The sequence below is a fragment of the Sorex araneus genome, chromosome 6, assembly GCF_027595985.1.
Source record: "Sorex araneus isolate mSorAra2 chromosome 6, mSorAra2.pri, whole genome shotgun sequence".
Classification (NCBI taxonomy): domain Eukaryota; kingdom Metazoa; phylum Chordata; class Mammalia; order Eulipotyphla; family Soricidae; genus Sorex; species Sorex araneus.
Window position 1 is genome coordinate 166,821,725 of NC_073307.1, and position 14,832 is coordinate 166,836,556.

General features: G+C 69.8%; 1 protein-coding gene across 7 annotated transcripts in view; it reads right to left on the minus strand.

Moving 5' to 3' along the window:
* Window positions 1–13,031, minus strand: part of SHANK2 (SH3 and multiple ankyrin repeat domains 2) — a 164,605-nt gene extending 151,574 nt beyond the window's left edge. For all 7 annotated transcript variants that reach the window (XM_055143023.1, XM_055143022.1, XM_055143017.1 and 4 more), the window contains exons 1-7: window positions 12,814–13,031; window positions 9,041–9,244; window positions 8,408–8,479; window positions 7,142–7,250; window positions 3,679–3,830; window positions 2,630–2,797; window positions 651–767 (exon numbers count right to left, since the gene is read on the minus strand). In XM_055143023.1, the coding sequence (XP_054998998.1) occupies window positions 651–767; window positions 2,630–2,797; window positions 3,679–3,830; window positions 7,142–7,250; window positions 8,408–8,479; window positions 9,041–9,244; window positions 12,814–13,020 (1,029 nt within the window). In that variant the 5' untranslated portion in view covers window positions 13,021–13,031. The remainder of the gene's footprint in view (window positions 1–650; window positions 768–2,629; window positions 2,798–3,678; window positions 3,831–7,141; window positions 7,251–8,407; window positions 8,480–9,040; window positions 9,245–12,813) is intronic.
* Between the last annotated feature and the right edge of the window lie 1,801 nt (window positions 13,032–14,832).

Genomic DNA, 14,832 nt, shown 5'->3' on the forward strand with positions numbered 1-14,832 from the left:
GCCCAGTGGACACGAGGCTGTGCGGGCACTCGTGGTTCCGCTGTGGTCCGGGCCCAGCCGAGACACGGCGGCAGCGTCCACAGCCCCACGGAGCTGTGACCACCGGGCGTGGGGACTGCGGGGTCTGCCCAAACACACCCGGCGGGCACTGCCGCCAGCAGGCACAGGGGCTGCCTCGGGCCCACCAGAGCCACACGAGAGGACCGGAGTGTCCCGGGTAATTTCCAGCGACAGGAAACAGGTTTCTCTGTCTCGGGCTTTCTCCAGATTCTGAGCTGGGCCTTGGCCGTGCCGGGCGGGGGCAGGGCGCCTCCTCCAGGCAGCAATTAGGCACAGATGCGGGTGTCTCCGCCCAGAGAGCCCAGCCCCCCCCCTCGGGAGCTGATGTGTGTGGGACCCCGGGGAAGTGCCCCCTATCCCGAGACAGGGCAGGGGGCGCCCAGCCGGGCAAAGGAGGCAGAAACCCACTCCCTACCCAACGAGCGCCCCCCCACCCCGTCCAGCTCGCTGACCAGAGTCCCAGGTCCCTCCCTCGGACACAGCAGCGCCCCCTGGCCCTGGTCAGGAAGCGGGTGCAGGAAGTGCCCCCCCCCAGGGCTGCCTGCGGAGAAGGGCGTGCGGGACGGGGGGGGGGGGGGGGGCACACTGACCTGGTTGTAGAGCGCGCAGATGTGCAGGGCCGTGTTCCCCGACGCGTTCTGGGCGCCCATGTCGGCCCCGTAGAACAGCAGCTGCTCCAGGTGCTGCACGTGCCCGTACCTGCAGGCCTGCGGCGGGGGCTCGTGGGCGCGGGCACCCCGGGACTCCCGGGACCCCCAGACCCCGCGACCCCTCGGAGACCCCACACGGGAGACCCCGGGACCCCCGAGACCCCTCGGAGACCCCACACAGGAGACCCTGGGACCCCTCGGAGACCCCACACGGGAGACCCCGGGACCCCTCGGAGACCCCACACGGGAGACCCCAGGGCCTGGGGCCCCTCAGGAGACGGCGCTGGGAAAGCGCCTGCAGGACAGGCCGCCACCCCTCGCGGATCTATGGGGGTCTCGATGCCCAGGGGTGGACGGCAGAGGGTGGGGGGGAGGCTGAGTCACCACATAGCTGTCTCCCCTCACACACCTCCCTGAGAGTGTCCCTGAGGGGATGGACACTCCCTTAAACATGTCTCTGAAGGATAGACCCTCCCCCGACTGTGTCCCTGAGGGACGGACCCTTCCTGACAGTGTCCCCTGAGAGGACAGATTCTCCCTGAAGTGTCTCCTGAAGGGACAGACCCTTCCTGACCGTGTCCCCTGAGGGGACAAATCCCCCCCCCCCCACTGTGTCCCTGAGGGGACGGACCCTCCCTGACTGTATCCCTGAGGGAACGGACCCTCCCTGACTGTGTCCCTGAGGGGATGGACCCTCCCTATGTCCCTGAGGGGATTGACCCTCCCTGACCGTATCCCTGACGGGATGGACCCTTCCTGACGGTGTCCCTGAGGGGATGGACCCTTCCTGACGGTGTCCCTGAGGAGACGGACCCTCCCTGACCATATCCCTGAAGGGACACGGTGGGTGCTGGATGCTGTGTCACCTGACAGGCTGACAGGACTCAGCGGCAGGCTGTGACTCGGGAAGCGTCAGCCTGAGCAATCGGGCAGACGCCTGACCCTGAAGGGCTGGTGGGAGGAGGGACCCAGTGGGGCCGCCCGGGTCCCGGGCTGAGGCTGGTCCATCCTCGGCATTTCTGGGGTGCCTGGGACCCCCGGTGCCTCTGGGGTCCTCCCCGTCGTGGTGGAGGGAACACGGGGACAGATGCAAAGGCCTCCCCAGAGCCGCGTTCCCCACTGCAGGCGCCCACATGGCCCCCACTTTGTAACAGGCCCTGTGTTCCCAGGGTGGGGGGGGCAGGGCTGCCGGGCAGCGCGGGGCAGCGGTGTGTGTGTGGGGGGGGGGGGTTGCCCGAGCACCAGCGTCACCGCCAGGACTGGGAGGGGACAGGGCGCCCCCTCCCGGCCCTGTGCTGCCACCTGCGGGACACCCGTGGGACTGCACCTGCTCGGGTGTCCTCAGCCGACCGACAGGGCTGGTGGGTCCCCGCGCCCCCACCCGGGCTCCTCTGGCTTGGATGCAGCGACAGTGAGTCCACCTTTGGGCCTGGGGCCCGGGGGCTCCTCCTGCAGCGGCCACTCGGCAAGGACAGGGCCCCGCTCCCCAGGGGCGCAGGCACAGCTGCCCCCTCTGCTTGTGTCCTTAGGACAGTGGACACCCCCACCCCTTCGCGGGGGCAGGGCCTCGGCCCCCAGACTCTGGGACTCCATCACGGGAGCCCATCCAAGACTGCGGGCGCCCCCGTCTGATGCCAGGCTGCTGCCAGCACCCCGATCTCTGCCAGGAAGTCAGGAGCACGGGTTTCTAGGAGGATGGGGAGGCGCCAACAGCTCAGGGGTTCTGCAGAACCCGGGAGGCAGGGACGGGTGGGTGCCCCTCTGGCAGGGTTCCCGTAGGACAGAAGAAGGGGCTGAACCCGGGGTCTCCCTAGGATATGAGTTGAACTGGGTCTCTTAGGACTGAGGCGAGACACGTCCAGGGTCCTCTGGGTGCCGCCCCCAGCCCAGAAGGGGCGGGGCCTGCTGGCCCGGCGCACCTGGTGGATCTCGTGCCAGCCGTTCTCATCCGGGCAGCAGAGGGTCGCGTGCTCGTGCAGAAGCAGCTCACAGCAGCCGGGGTCGCCCCCCACGATGGCTGTGTGGTACAGGGGCGTCAGCCCACAGCTGTCCTTATAGTCGGGGGACGCGCCGAGCTCCAGCAGGGTCTGCGAGAGCGAGAGAGGCGGGGTCAGCCCTGCTCCTGCAGCCTGGCTCGCAGCGCGGCCAGCTCCCGGCAGTTTGCAGTTGGTGGGCGCCGCGATGGGCGGAGGGTGGTGGAGTCCCCCCAGGCCGGGGACCGCAGCAGTGAGGCTGGGCCTGCATCTCGCCTCTGGCTCCTGCCCAGAGCCACACCTGGGCGTCCGAGCCTGTGGTCTGTGTCTTCCCGTGGGTGGGGAAGTCGCAGCTTCCTGGCCAGTCTCCTGGGTCAGGGTCCGGGACAGGGCAGGGCACGGGTAGGGGCGTGGCTTCAGGGCGGGGCTTGGACAGGACAAGGCATGTGCGCTGGGCCGGGATGGGGGTGGGGCCGGGGCCGGTGGGAAGTAACGTGTGGGCGGAGCCGGAAGTGGGCGTGGCTGGGGCAGGCAGCGGCATGTGGGCGGGTCTTGGCTGGGGGCGAGGCCGGATGCAGTACATGGGTGGGGCTGAAAGTGGAATGTGGGCGGGGCCAACTAGGGGTTAGCGCTGGGCGGCGGTTGGCTAGGGCTGGGCGGGGCTTGGCTCAGGGGCGGGGCAGGGCTGAGCTGCTCTGGGCGGGACTTGGTTGGAGAGGGGCGGGGCAGAGCTGAGAGCTGCTCTGGGCGGGGCAGGGCCGACTAGGGGCGGGGCTTGGCTCAGGGGCGGGGCTTGGCTCAGGGGCGGGGCGGGGTCTGGTGGGCGGAGCAGGGCTGAGAGCTGCTCTGGGCCGGGCTTGGCTGGGGTGGGGAGGGGCAGGGCCAAGTAGGGGTGGGGCTTGGCTCAGGTGTGGGCGGGGCCTGGTGGGCGGGGCTGAGAGCTGCTCTGGGCGGGGCTTGGCTGGGGCCGGCCCGGGGCCGGGTCGCGGACCCACCTTCAGGGCCGTCAGGTTGCGGGCGCGGGCTGCCCGGTGCAGGGCCGTCATCCCATCCTTGGCGCGGAAGTCCAGGTGCGCCCCGCCGTTCCGGAGCGCTTTGATCAGCTCTGCGGGGTCGTCCAGCTGAGCGGCCAGGGTCAGGGGTGTCTCTGGGGGTCCAAAACACCTGTGCTCGGAGCCGGCACCAGGCACAGCGGCCCACCAGGGCCAAGTTGGAGACCCGCCCCTGCCGTCCCCCCTGCACAGGGCTCATCCCACCCCACCCCCACGTGGGGGCCGAGACCCTCCAGGAGGCTGGCGAGCAGCAGCAGGGAAGGACCGCGACCCTGCAGGGCGACACGGGCCGGCCCGGGAGCAGGTGCCCACAGTCGTCTGCACGGGACCTGGGCTTTGCCTTTGGGACTTTCCTCAGCCCCACACTGGCCGGGAGCACAGCAGGGATCCTTCCTGCTGAGTCTGAAGACCCCACGCTCTCGCCCAGCTGCTGGGAGCTGCCACCGAAGACCCCCGCAGGATGTGGGCAGTTGGGGCTGAGGCGCCTGGAGAGCCAGCAGGGGGCGCTGGTGCCCCTAGGTCAGGTCTCGGCCTGGGCCCGAGCGGGGGTGGGGGGGCGGGGGGGGGGTGGAAGGGTGGGGGGCTGGGAAGGGCAGTACCTGCCTCCGCACACGCGTCCTCAGACAGAGAGAGCAGGACACCCAGATTATTTGAACGACCTCCCCCTTACAGAGAAATAATTCCCTCACCACCCCCTCCCCCGGGAAATCTCATTTTAAGCGACTCCTTGGATGCCCCCTGGGCTATCCCAGTGCCCTCCCCCACTCTGGGAAAGACGGGCCACTAGGGCACGGGGCAGGTGAGACCCACATAGAGACTCAGTGTCCCATAGGGCTGGGCTGGGTCCTCCAGGAGCCAAATAGGGAGGGAGGGAAGGGGAAGAGGAAGAGAGAGGGAGAGATGGAGGGAGGTGGAAGAGAGAGGAAGGGAGGAAAGAGAGGAAGAGAGGAAGGGGGAAGGACGGAGGGGGAAGAGGGGAAGAGAGAGGGAGGGGGGAGAGGGAAGAGAAAGAGAGAGGGAGGGGGAAGGAGGGAGGGAGGAGGGGAAGAGAGAAGAAGGGGAGGGGGAGGAGGGAAGAGAGGGAGGGGGAAGGATGGAGGAGAAGAGGGGAAGAGAGAGGGAGGGGAGGGGGAAGAGGAAGAGAGAGGGAGGGGGAAGGAGGGAGGGAAGAGGAAGAGAGAGGAAGGGGGGAGGAGGGAGGGAAGAGGAAGAGAGAGGAAGGGGGGAGGAGGGAGGGGGAAGAGGGAAGAGAACCGGGCGAGAGCGGGTGTTGGTAGCTGGCTGAGGAGGGACAGATGGAAGCATGACTGGATGGAAGGCTGAGCAGGTGGGGGTGGCTGCGGGGGACTAGGGAGGAGGGGGGAGGGAGGCCGAGCCTTGGGGCGGGGCGAGGTGGGGACACTCCCGTGCACAGAGCTGGGCTGGCCAGGACCCCGAGCTCGCGCGCGGCCCCCAGACCACGCCAAGTTCACCTCCTCTAGAACCACTCCCTCGGCTGGGAGGTGCTGGCCTTGCACACGGCCGGCCCGGGTTCAAGCCCTGGCATCCCACGTGGGCCCCGAGCCCCACCAGGCATGGGCCTGGAGCACACAGCCAGGAGTGGGCCTGTCCCCACCCGCCGGGGCCAGAAAACTAGGAATCAAGCCAAAGTGCCTCCAGCCACGGGCCCTGAGCACGACGGAGCCACGGCACAGGAAGGAAGCTCCGAGCCCAGGAGCCGGAAACAGACCCCCAGCCTTGGGACAAGCCCCCCAGCCTTGGGACAAACCCCCCAGCCTCGGGACGGGGGCACGTGCAGGGGAGAGCCCAGCAGCCTCTCGGGCCACTTTCTGGAACCTCTAAGCCCGCCACGCTCTGAGCCAGTGGGGACAGTGGCCACAGGAGGTGCCACGGCGGACACCCACGACCCAGAAACACCCCCTGAAGCCTGTGCCGGTGGTTCTGGAAACAGCCTGACTGTGTGTGTGGCCCTGTGGCCAGCCAGCCCTCCCGGGGGCACTTCGGGGAGCCCCCACCCAGCCTCATTCCCCCTGCGCCGGGGCACCCGGGGGCTGTGATCTCCGGGGCCTTCCCCTGGGGCGGCCCCTGGGGAGCAGGGGAGAGGCGGCAGGTCCTGAGCACGACGCCAGAGGCAGGCGAGCCGGCAGCTTCGGGCCCACAGATCCCCGGGACTAACTGTGCAGCCTGGGAGCGGGATGCGTCCCCGGAGCCTGCGGGGCGGTGGGGGCACAGGGCCTGGCCGCCGGCCGCAGGGGCTGACCTGGGCTCTGGCCACCCCGGCCGCCCACCACCCCCCAGGCTTCCTGCTGGTTCCGGGGCCACAGGGACCCTCGGCGCTGTCTGCCTGCCTGAGCCCCCCACCCCACTGTCTCTTCCCAGATGTTCCAGCCACAGCGGAGACAGCCCGGCCCTGGGGGCGTCTGCTTCCCTCCTCTCGGCGCTGTCTGGAACTTTCCACCGGGCAGGAGAGGGCCAGCACCGGGTCCCCGAGCCCCACGGCTGCAGCCGGCTCCAGATCCTGCAGCCTCCGCCACATCCCCCCCCACCCCGCAGACCTTGGACCTTCGTGCTGCGGGCACCGCCCCCAAGGTGTGTCCCGAACTCAGGAAGGGGCTGCTCCTGGCTTCCTAGGGGGCTGTGCGTGCCCGTGTCCCAGGCATGCTCATGTCCCATGCGTGACCGTGTCCTGTGCATGCCCGTGTCCCATGCGTGGCCATGTTCCAGGCATACCGTGTCCTGTGTGTGCCCATGTCCCATGCATGCCCGTGTCTTGTGCATGGCGGTGTCCTGTACATGCCATGCTCTGTGTGTCCCTCACACGCTGCATGTCCCGAGCATCCTGTGTGTTGTACTCTGGCTCTGAGTGTCCCCTGCACAGAAGGTGCATATGTACCCCCACGCTGCTGTCTCAGAGCCCAGGGGTGACCCTCCTGAGGGGCCTGGGACCCCAGCGGCCTCACCCTCTGAACTGCACATGACCACGGGTGTGACAAGCATCTAGCACAGGGACATGGGGGGGGCAGCAGACTGGCCTCTGCCTGCCCCCAACAGCGCCCCTGCCCTGCTCCCGGTCTCCTGCCCCCCCCCCAGGTCACTGCGGACATTTCTCAGCACCCCCAGAAGAGATTGTGCCTAGGGACCCACCCCAGGATAGCTGGTGAGATGTGGGGGGACAGTGCAGAGCAGCAAGGAGCGGCAGGACGGACCCCCACGCCGCACGTTCCCCAGTGGCTGTTCCCAGGGCAGCGGGAGGACAGATGTGGCCGCTCATCTTGGAGATAAGGCTGCAGGCGCGGGGGCGACAGAACTGCAGGCTGGAGTCACCCCCCCTCGCACACAGTGACAGCCCGGCTCAGCGGGGGGGCACGGAGACCAGCGACAGTGTCCCCAGCGGAGCCACACCCACCTCCTGTCTCCAGGTCGTGGAAGTTGGGGTCCAGGCCGCGCTCCAGAACCTTGGCGACCTTGTCCACGGCGCGGTGCTGCACGTGCTCCATGCATCTCCTCAGGTTGGTCTAGGAGGGCAGTCGCGGCCACTTAGCAGAAGCGCCTGCCCGCCATGCTCGCGCCGCCCTGGGCATGCCCCTTGCAGAAGTGGGCCCTGAGCGGGACGGGCAGCCACCTGCTGGCCCAGACTCTAGGTGACCCGCGCTGTTGGGACTCGAGTGAGGGCAGGACACAGTCCCGTACTGCCGGCACACACCGAGAGTCCCTGCAACGCCCGGCCCCTTGCCACCCCCCGCACTGCCCCGTGTCCACCTACAGCCTCCGCGCTGTGGGAGCCCAAGCCCAGCAGCCCTGCTGCTCGCTGCACTCGTGCCCACTCGTCTGCCCCGCCCACAGCCCTGTCCTCCCAGTCCACCCACAGGCCCGCCTCCCAGTCCACCACATACCCCATCCACCCATACGGCCCGCCCACACGTCCCTCCCACATGCCCCGCCCATTCACACCAGACCCACCCACATGCCCCGCCCATTTATACACCCCGCCTATTCACACACCCCGCCCACCCACATGCCCCGCCCATCCACGCCCCGCCCACCCACATGCCCTGCCCACACACCCCGCCCATCCACACACCCGCCTACCCACACGCCCCGCCCATTCACACACCCCGCCCGCCCACATGCCCCGCCCACCCACGCCCCGCCCACCCACATGCCCTGCCCACACACCCCGCCCATCCACACACCCGCCTACCCACACGCCCCGCCTACCCACACGCCCCGCCCACCCACACGCCCCGCCCATTCACACACCCCGCCCACCCACATGCCCCGCCTATCCATACATCCTGCCCGGCACTGTCCTGCACTCCCCACAGTTCCCACCCCACATGCCCAACTCTTCTCACCCCCTTGCCCGCACCCCCATGCCCCCACCCGTGCTGTTCCTGCGAAGCACCCAAGGGCTCATCCTCACGCTGCCCCCTCCAGACACAGCCTGGGGGTGGGGGCGGGGTCAGAGGGCAGGTTCCCGCGTCTTAGACAATCTAATCCTTCCGTCTGTCTGAGCAGGTAATGCCCCGGCACCGAGGGCAGCTGTGGCTCCAGGCCCAGGGCGGGGTCCCTATGCGGGCCAGTCAGCGCGCACGCAGCCCTCTGGGTCCCGGGGGTGGGCAGTGTGCCACCTGGGCAGGTTCCCAGCAGCCCCCGCCCTCCCCCGCCTCACCTTGGAGTGCAGCTTGGCCAGCTGCTTCTCGTCCAGGCTCGCCTGCTTGTACACCCGCTTCTTGTAGCGAAACTGGGGCGGAGACAGGGGGCGGGGGGTGCGGGTGAGGATGCGGGCTGCGGGGAGCCCCGGGCGCACCCCAGCACCGTCCCAGAGCACCCCTTGCCGAGCATCTACAGCGGGAAGGCCACGGCAGCCCCACGCCCTGGGGAGCTCCCCCAGCCCACCCCATTCCTGATGTGGGTCCCTGGGGAGGGGCTGCAATCACCCCCTCCCGGCGGCTCCGGCCTTTGTCAAGGCGGGGGCGCACCGCCCAGGGCTGTGCCCACGGTGCCTCCTCAGCTGGGGGTGACGGGCAGGGGGCCAGCCCCGCACGTGGAGTCCCCAGCTGCCCCCGCCACCTCCCTCAGCCCCTCCGTGGCCCCAGTTCCACCCGGGGGTGTGAGAGACACGAGAGGGGGCTGCCAGTGTGGAAAGAGACGAAGCCGGTGGTGGGGGCCACGGGGGTCCAGAAGCCCGTTCCACACGCGCCGCCCCCAGCCAGGGCGGGCTTGGACGGGACAGCGGCATAGGAGGCCAGTGAGGCCAGTGAGGCCCCCCTCGCCCTGCAGGGGGCCGTCCCGCCCCGCCTACCTCCAGCGAGGGCACGCCCTTGCCCGTGGGCTGCGGGTACTCGCGCAGGAGCCGCTCCTCGTCCAGGAACTTGCCGTCGCGCCCGTGGCTGGCGGGCTGGAAGAGCCCGTAGTTGAGCACGTCCTTCAGGCTCTGGTTCAGGGAGCACAGGACGCGCTGCTTGGCCGCCCACACCGTGGCGTCGGGGTTGAAGCGGAGGCACTTCTGCAGAGGCAGCCGCGGTCAGGCACCCCGCGCCGGCCACGGGCAGGGCACCCCACACTGGTCACGGGCAGGGCACCCCACGCTGGCCACGGGCAGGGCACCCCACACTGGCCACAGGCAGGGCACCTCACACTGGCCATGGTCAGGGCACCTCACACCGGCCACGGGCAGGGCACCCCACACTGGCCACGGGCAGGGCACCCCACCGGCCACGGGCAGGGCACCCCACACTGGCCACAGGCAGGGCACCCCACACTGGCCACGGGCAGGGCACCCCACACTGGCCACAGGCAGGGCACCCCACACCGGCCACGGGCAGGGCACCCCACACTGGCCACGGGCAGGGCACCCCGCGCTGGCCACAGTCAGGGGCGACCCAAGTGGCCACGGTCAGGGCACCCCCAATGACACCACATGTATCCCACCCAAGCAGCGGCCACGGCCCCAGGGGCAAGCGGCAGGGACAACCCCCCCCAGGGCCCCTCAGAGCCGGGCCAGGAGGTGAAGGGCAGACCCCTGAATGCGCAGGCCACGGCGGTGGCGCGGTTGGGGGCGCAGGGTTACTGCTCCGGTCAGCACGGACACTGCAGCAGTGCCGGTCACCACCGGGAGAAGAGCCGACTCAGCAGGGCGGAGGGAGGGAGGGAGGGTCCGCCAAGGGACAGTCTCAGGGGCAGTGAGCCCCCAAAGGGTGCCCGGGGCGGGGCCTGAGGGCGGAAGGTGGGAGGCAACGGGGACCCTGGGCAGGAGGGCTCCTGGGGGGGAGGGGGCTCAAGGCCCCCCCGGCAGGCTGCAGGTGACTAACGGGGAGAGGTGGAGGAGGGGGTCTGGGGTGCCCTCTGCACCCCCCATGCCCAGCCCCCACAGCCCCAGGCACTGGAGAGGGACTGGGGGGGGCGGCCCTGCACGGGGGTGGGGGACCCAAAACCCGCGCGTGCGGGGAGGGCGTCCTCCGGCGGCCCCTCAGGTCACCCGCGTGCGCTGATGCAGGGGTGAGGGGGTGGGCAGGACCACGCGGCTTCTATTTTGAGAAGTGGCCGCCAAGGTCACTGAAGGCTGGGGGCACTGCCCGCCCGAGGGACGGCGGAGGGGGCGTGGGCGGCGGGCAGGCCGAGCTGCAGCTTCGGGGACAGTGGACGAGGGTCCCGGGCAGCCTCCAGGGTGGGGGGGAGCGCCCCGAGGATGCCAGCAGTGAAGGGGGAGGGGACAGGGACACGGCCCTGGGCTCTGAGCCGCAGGGGGGCGCCAGGCGTCCACCACACACCAGGGCAGCCCTCGACACCCACCCGTTCCCGGACAGGGCACCCCCAGGAATGACGGGGACAGTGCTCCTGAGGCCCGGCTCGCTGGCCGGTGCTGCCTCAACTCACCCCAAAGGCCGTGGGGACCCTGAGAGGGCCCAAGTGGAGGGGTGAGGACCACCACAGTCCCTGCCCACCAGCGACACCAAAGGGCATCACCCACGGCTAAAGCTCAGTCCAGAAAGGGGCTCGGAGCCCAGAGTCACCTCAGGGCCTCCTGACCACAGCTGGTCTGAGGGAACAGTCACGGTCTGAGGGGACAGTCACGGTCTGAGGGGACAGTCACGGTCTGAGGGGACACCTGGTCTGACGGGACAGTCACGGTCTGAGGGGACACCTGGTCTGAGGGGACAGTCACGGTCTGAGGGGACACCTGGTCTGAGGGGACAGTCATGGTCTGAGGGGACATTTGGTTTGAGGTGATGCACCTGGCCTGAGGGGACACATTTGGTCTGAGAGCATACCTGGTCTGAAGGAAAACACCTGGTCTGAGGGACACACCCCGTCTGAGGGGACACGCCCCTTCTGAGGGACACGCCCCCATCTGAGGAACACGCCCCTTCTGAGGGGACACACTCTGTCTGAGGGGACACACCCTGTCTGAGGGGACACGCCCCGTCTGAGGGACACGCCCCTTCTGAGGGGACACGCCCCGTCTGAGGGGAGTCTGAGGGAACACACCCCGTCTGAGGGGACACGCCCCGTCTGAGGGACACGCCCCGTCTGAGGGGACACACCCTGTCTGAGGGACACGCCCCGTCTGAGGGGACACACCCTGTCTGACGGGACATGCCCCTTCTGAGGGGACACGCCCTGTCTGAGGGGACACGCCCCTTCTGAGGGGACACGCCCTGTCTGAGGGAGCACCCTCCATGCGCCCTACAACGGCAGGCCCCGGTGCACCCTGAGTCCCCGCAGCAGGATCGGGGCAGCAGCCCACACTGGGCAAGGGGGAAGGACCCTGAGTCCAGGCCTGGGAAGGACGCTGAGTCCAGGCCCCGGGGAGGACCCTGAGTCCAGGCCCCGGGGAGGACCCCGCTCCAGGCACTTGGGGCGGGCAGGTGAGCAGAGGCAGGAGGAGGCCGCCTGGGCAGAGCAGCGTCCGCCAATGCTGCCCATGGCCCCGCGAGTGCCAAGGCAGAAAATGGGCTCAGCCTAAAGCTTCCTCAGGGCCCCCAGAAACCAGCTCCGCCGCCTCCCCGAGAGACGGGCAGGGGGGGATAGAGGCAACCCGGGCGCAGCTTCAGAACGTCTCAAAGAGGCCCCGGAAGACCTTTCTAGAACCTTCGCCTCTGGAGGGTCCCAGACAGCAGGTGTAACAGGGAAACCTGCTTGCCCGCTGCGCCCCGGGCAGCGTCCGGGCACGGGGTGAATGCCCGCTGCGCCCCGGGCAGCGTCCGGACACGGGGTGAGTGCCCGCTGCACCCCGGGCAGCGTCAGGTGGGGTGAGTGCCCGCTGCGCCCCGGGCAGCGTCGGGCGGGGTGAGTGCCCGCTGCACTCTCTGGCAGCGTCCAGAGCGGACGGCAGCGCTCTGCAGCGCGCCCTGAGGAAGCTGCCCCAAAGATCCCCGAGGCCCCCGAAAACCCTCCTGACAGCACACTAGAGCCATGCCCGCGGGCCGGCACAGCAGATGGGGACTGGGGGCCCCACAGACACAGTGAGAGCCTCCAGGAATGGGCGACCCAGAGGCCAGGGGTCAGTCGGAGGGTCCCAGGAAGTGCAAGAGCTGCAAGCAAAGGCTTCGGATCCAACAGAGCCCAGGGCAGGGTGCCGCAGGACTGGGGGGCGTGTTCCTTTGCCCTTGACGCTCCTCCATGCGGAGGGGACGAGAGGGCACAGGCAGGGAGCAGAGCCAGCGGCAGGGAGGGGCCGTGCGGGGGGTGGGGCCATGTGGGCGGGGCGGGACCGTGGTGGGGGCGGGGCTGGCGGGCTGGGCGAGACCGTGGGCGGGGCCACGTGGGCAAGGTGGAGCCGGGGTAGGCCCAGTGGGCGGGGCGAGGTCTGTAGGTGGGGTGGGGCCTGCTGGCAGGTGGGGCGGGCCCGTGTGGTCAGAGCAAGGTCACTGGGCGGGACTGTGGGCAGGGTGGGCGGGGCCAGAAGGTGGGGCGGGGCCTGCGGGAGGGGAGGGGCCAGGCCTGCTGATGGGTGGGGCGGGGCTTGTGGGTAGGCGGGGCTAATGGTAGGGCGGGGCCAGAGCGCCAGCGGGGCAGTACCGTCGGGCAAGGACAACCGTGCTGGGGGTGGGGCGTCCCCCGGAGCCCACCCACCGTCTGCTGCAGGTCGTGGATGAGGATGCGGATGACCAGCGTGTGCTCCTGGCTCTCCTGCGCCCGGGCGGCGGCCGGCTTCCCCGACGCGGCGCGGATGGTGTCATAGACGGTCTCCTCCTTGGAGCTGTCCGACTCGGAGCCCGCCGAGTAGTCGGAGAAGCTCTGGGCCATCTCGTCCTCGCTGGACGTGGGGCTGCGCGGCATCGCGGCCAGAGCTGCGGGAGGCGGGGGAGCAGTGAGGAAGGGGATCGCGGGCCGGGCGCTAGGCCCGGACACCCCCCACACGGACGGGGGTGGGGGCCCACGCGTGGGTGCCGCAGCTTTGATTCTGCAGTGTGCAGACAGGCGTGGGTCAGGTTCTGCAGACTTCCGTGGGAAGGACCCTGAGTCCAGGCCCCGGGAGGATGCTGAGTCCAGGCCTGGGAAGGACCCTGAGTCCAGGCCCCGGGAAGGACGCTGAGTCCAGGCCCCGGGGAGGACCCTGAGTCCAGGCCCAGGGAGGACACTGAGTCAGGCCCCGGGGAGGACCCTGAGTCCAGGCGCTGGGGAAGGACCCTGAGTCCAGGCCTGGGAAGGACGCTGAGTCCAGACCCAGGGAGAACGCTGAGTCCAGGCCCCGGGGAGGACCCTGAGTCCAGGTCCCGGGGAGGACACTGAATCCAGGCCCAGGGAGGACCCTGAGTCCAGGCCCCGGGAGGACGCTGAGTCCAGGCCCCCGGGAGGACGCTGAGTCCAGGCCTGGGAAGGACCCTGAGTCCAGGCCTGGGAAGGACGCTGAGTCCAGGCCCTGGGAGGACGCTGAGTCCAGGCCCCGGGGAGGACGCTGAGTCCAGGCCCCGGGGAGGACCCTGAGTCCAGGCCCCGGGGAGGACCCTGAATCCAAGCCCAGGGAGGACCCTGAGTCCAGGCCCTGGGAGGACGCTGAGTCCAGGCCCCCGGGAGGATGCTGAGTCCAGGCCTGGGAAGGACCCTGAGTCCAGGCCTGGGAAGGACGCTGAGTCCAGGCCCTGGGAGGACGCTGAGTCCAGGCCCCGGGGAGGACCCTGAATCCAGGCCCAGGGAGGACCCTGAGTCCAGGCCCCGCAGCGCAGGCTCAGAGCTGGGTGTCCCAGGAACAGAGGGGCCTGAGCAGAACCACGCGGTGCAGCCCTGGTCCCTGTGTCATCCCGGGAGCCCCGTGCCAGGCCCAGGCCCCCGTGCACGTAGAGGGACACCCCTAAGACACCGCCTGCTCCGCAGGGTCCCTCGGTGGGGGGGGACACCTCACAGCGTCCCCGCCCCCCGGCGCCCCTGTTCGTGACAAGAGACGCCGCACCCCTGCCGTCTCCCCGCCTCCCACTCTACCGGGGTGTGGACGGGCCTGCGACTGCCCAGCGCGTCCCTCTGCGCCGGACACACAGGGGGTGCTCGGGTGCTGGGGCAGATGTGGGGCAGAGGGTGGGCAGGGTCAGACCACTCCAGTTGGGTCACAGGATGCAGCAGCGTGCGGCAGGGTAGAGCCGCATGAAGTGCAGAGGCGAGGGTGCAGACTCCGTCTGCAGTGCTCACTCAGCAGGACCAGACGGGATGTTCAGACCCAGCTGAGTTCCAACTCGGCTCAGAAATGGCTTGGAGACAGACCTGACCCCGCGAGGCTGGACACACAGCCCTGCCCGTCCAGCCACACCCCCAGGACACTGGCCGTTGTATGGGGCTGAGAGTGACCCGTGAATGGGGGCCCAGGCCCCCACCGTGGTTCTGTCCAGTGCTCCTTGGAGCCGGAGAGGGGGCTGGCCCCTGAGCGGGGGTCTGCACAGGGCCCCTTGGTCGCCGCAGAGTGTGGGAAGCGAGTGCCCAGCAGCGCGTGGTCAGTAACTGCGGGGCCAGGTGCCAGGGCCGAGGTGCCCGCTGACACTCGCACCCGGCCAAGGCAGGATCTGCCGCGTGTCGCTGAGCTCGGGATGATTCTGCCAGGGGCTTCTCCCCGTCCCTGCAGCTCACCCACCACCCTCAGCCCATGCTGGGCCTGGGATGCGG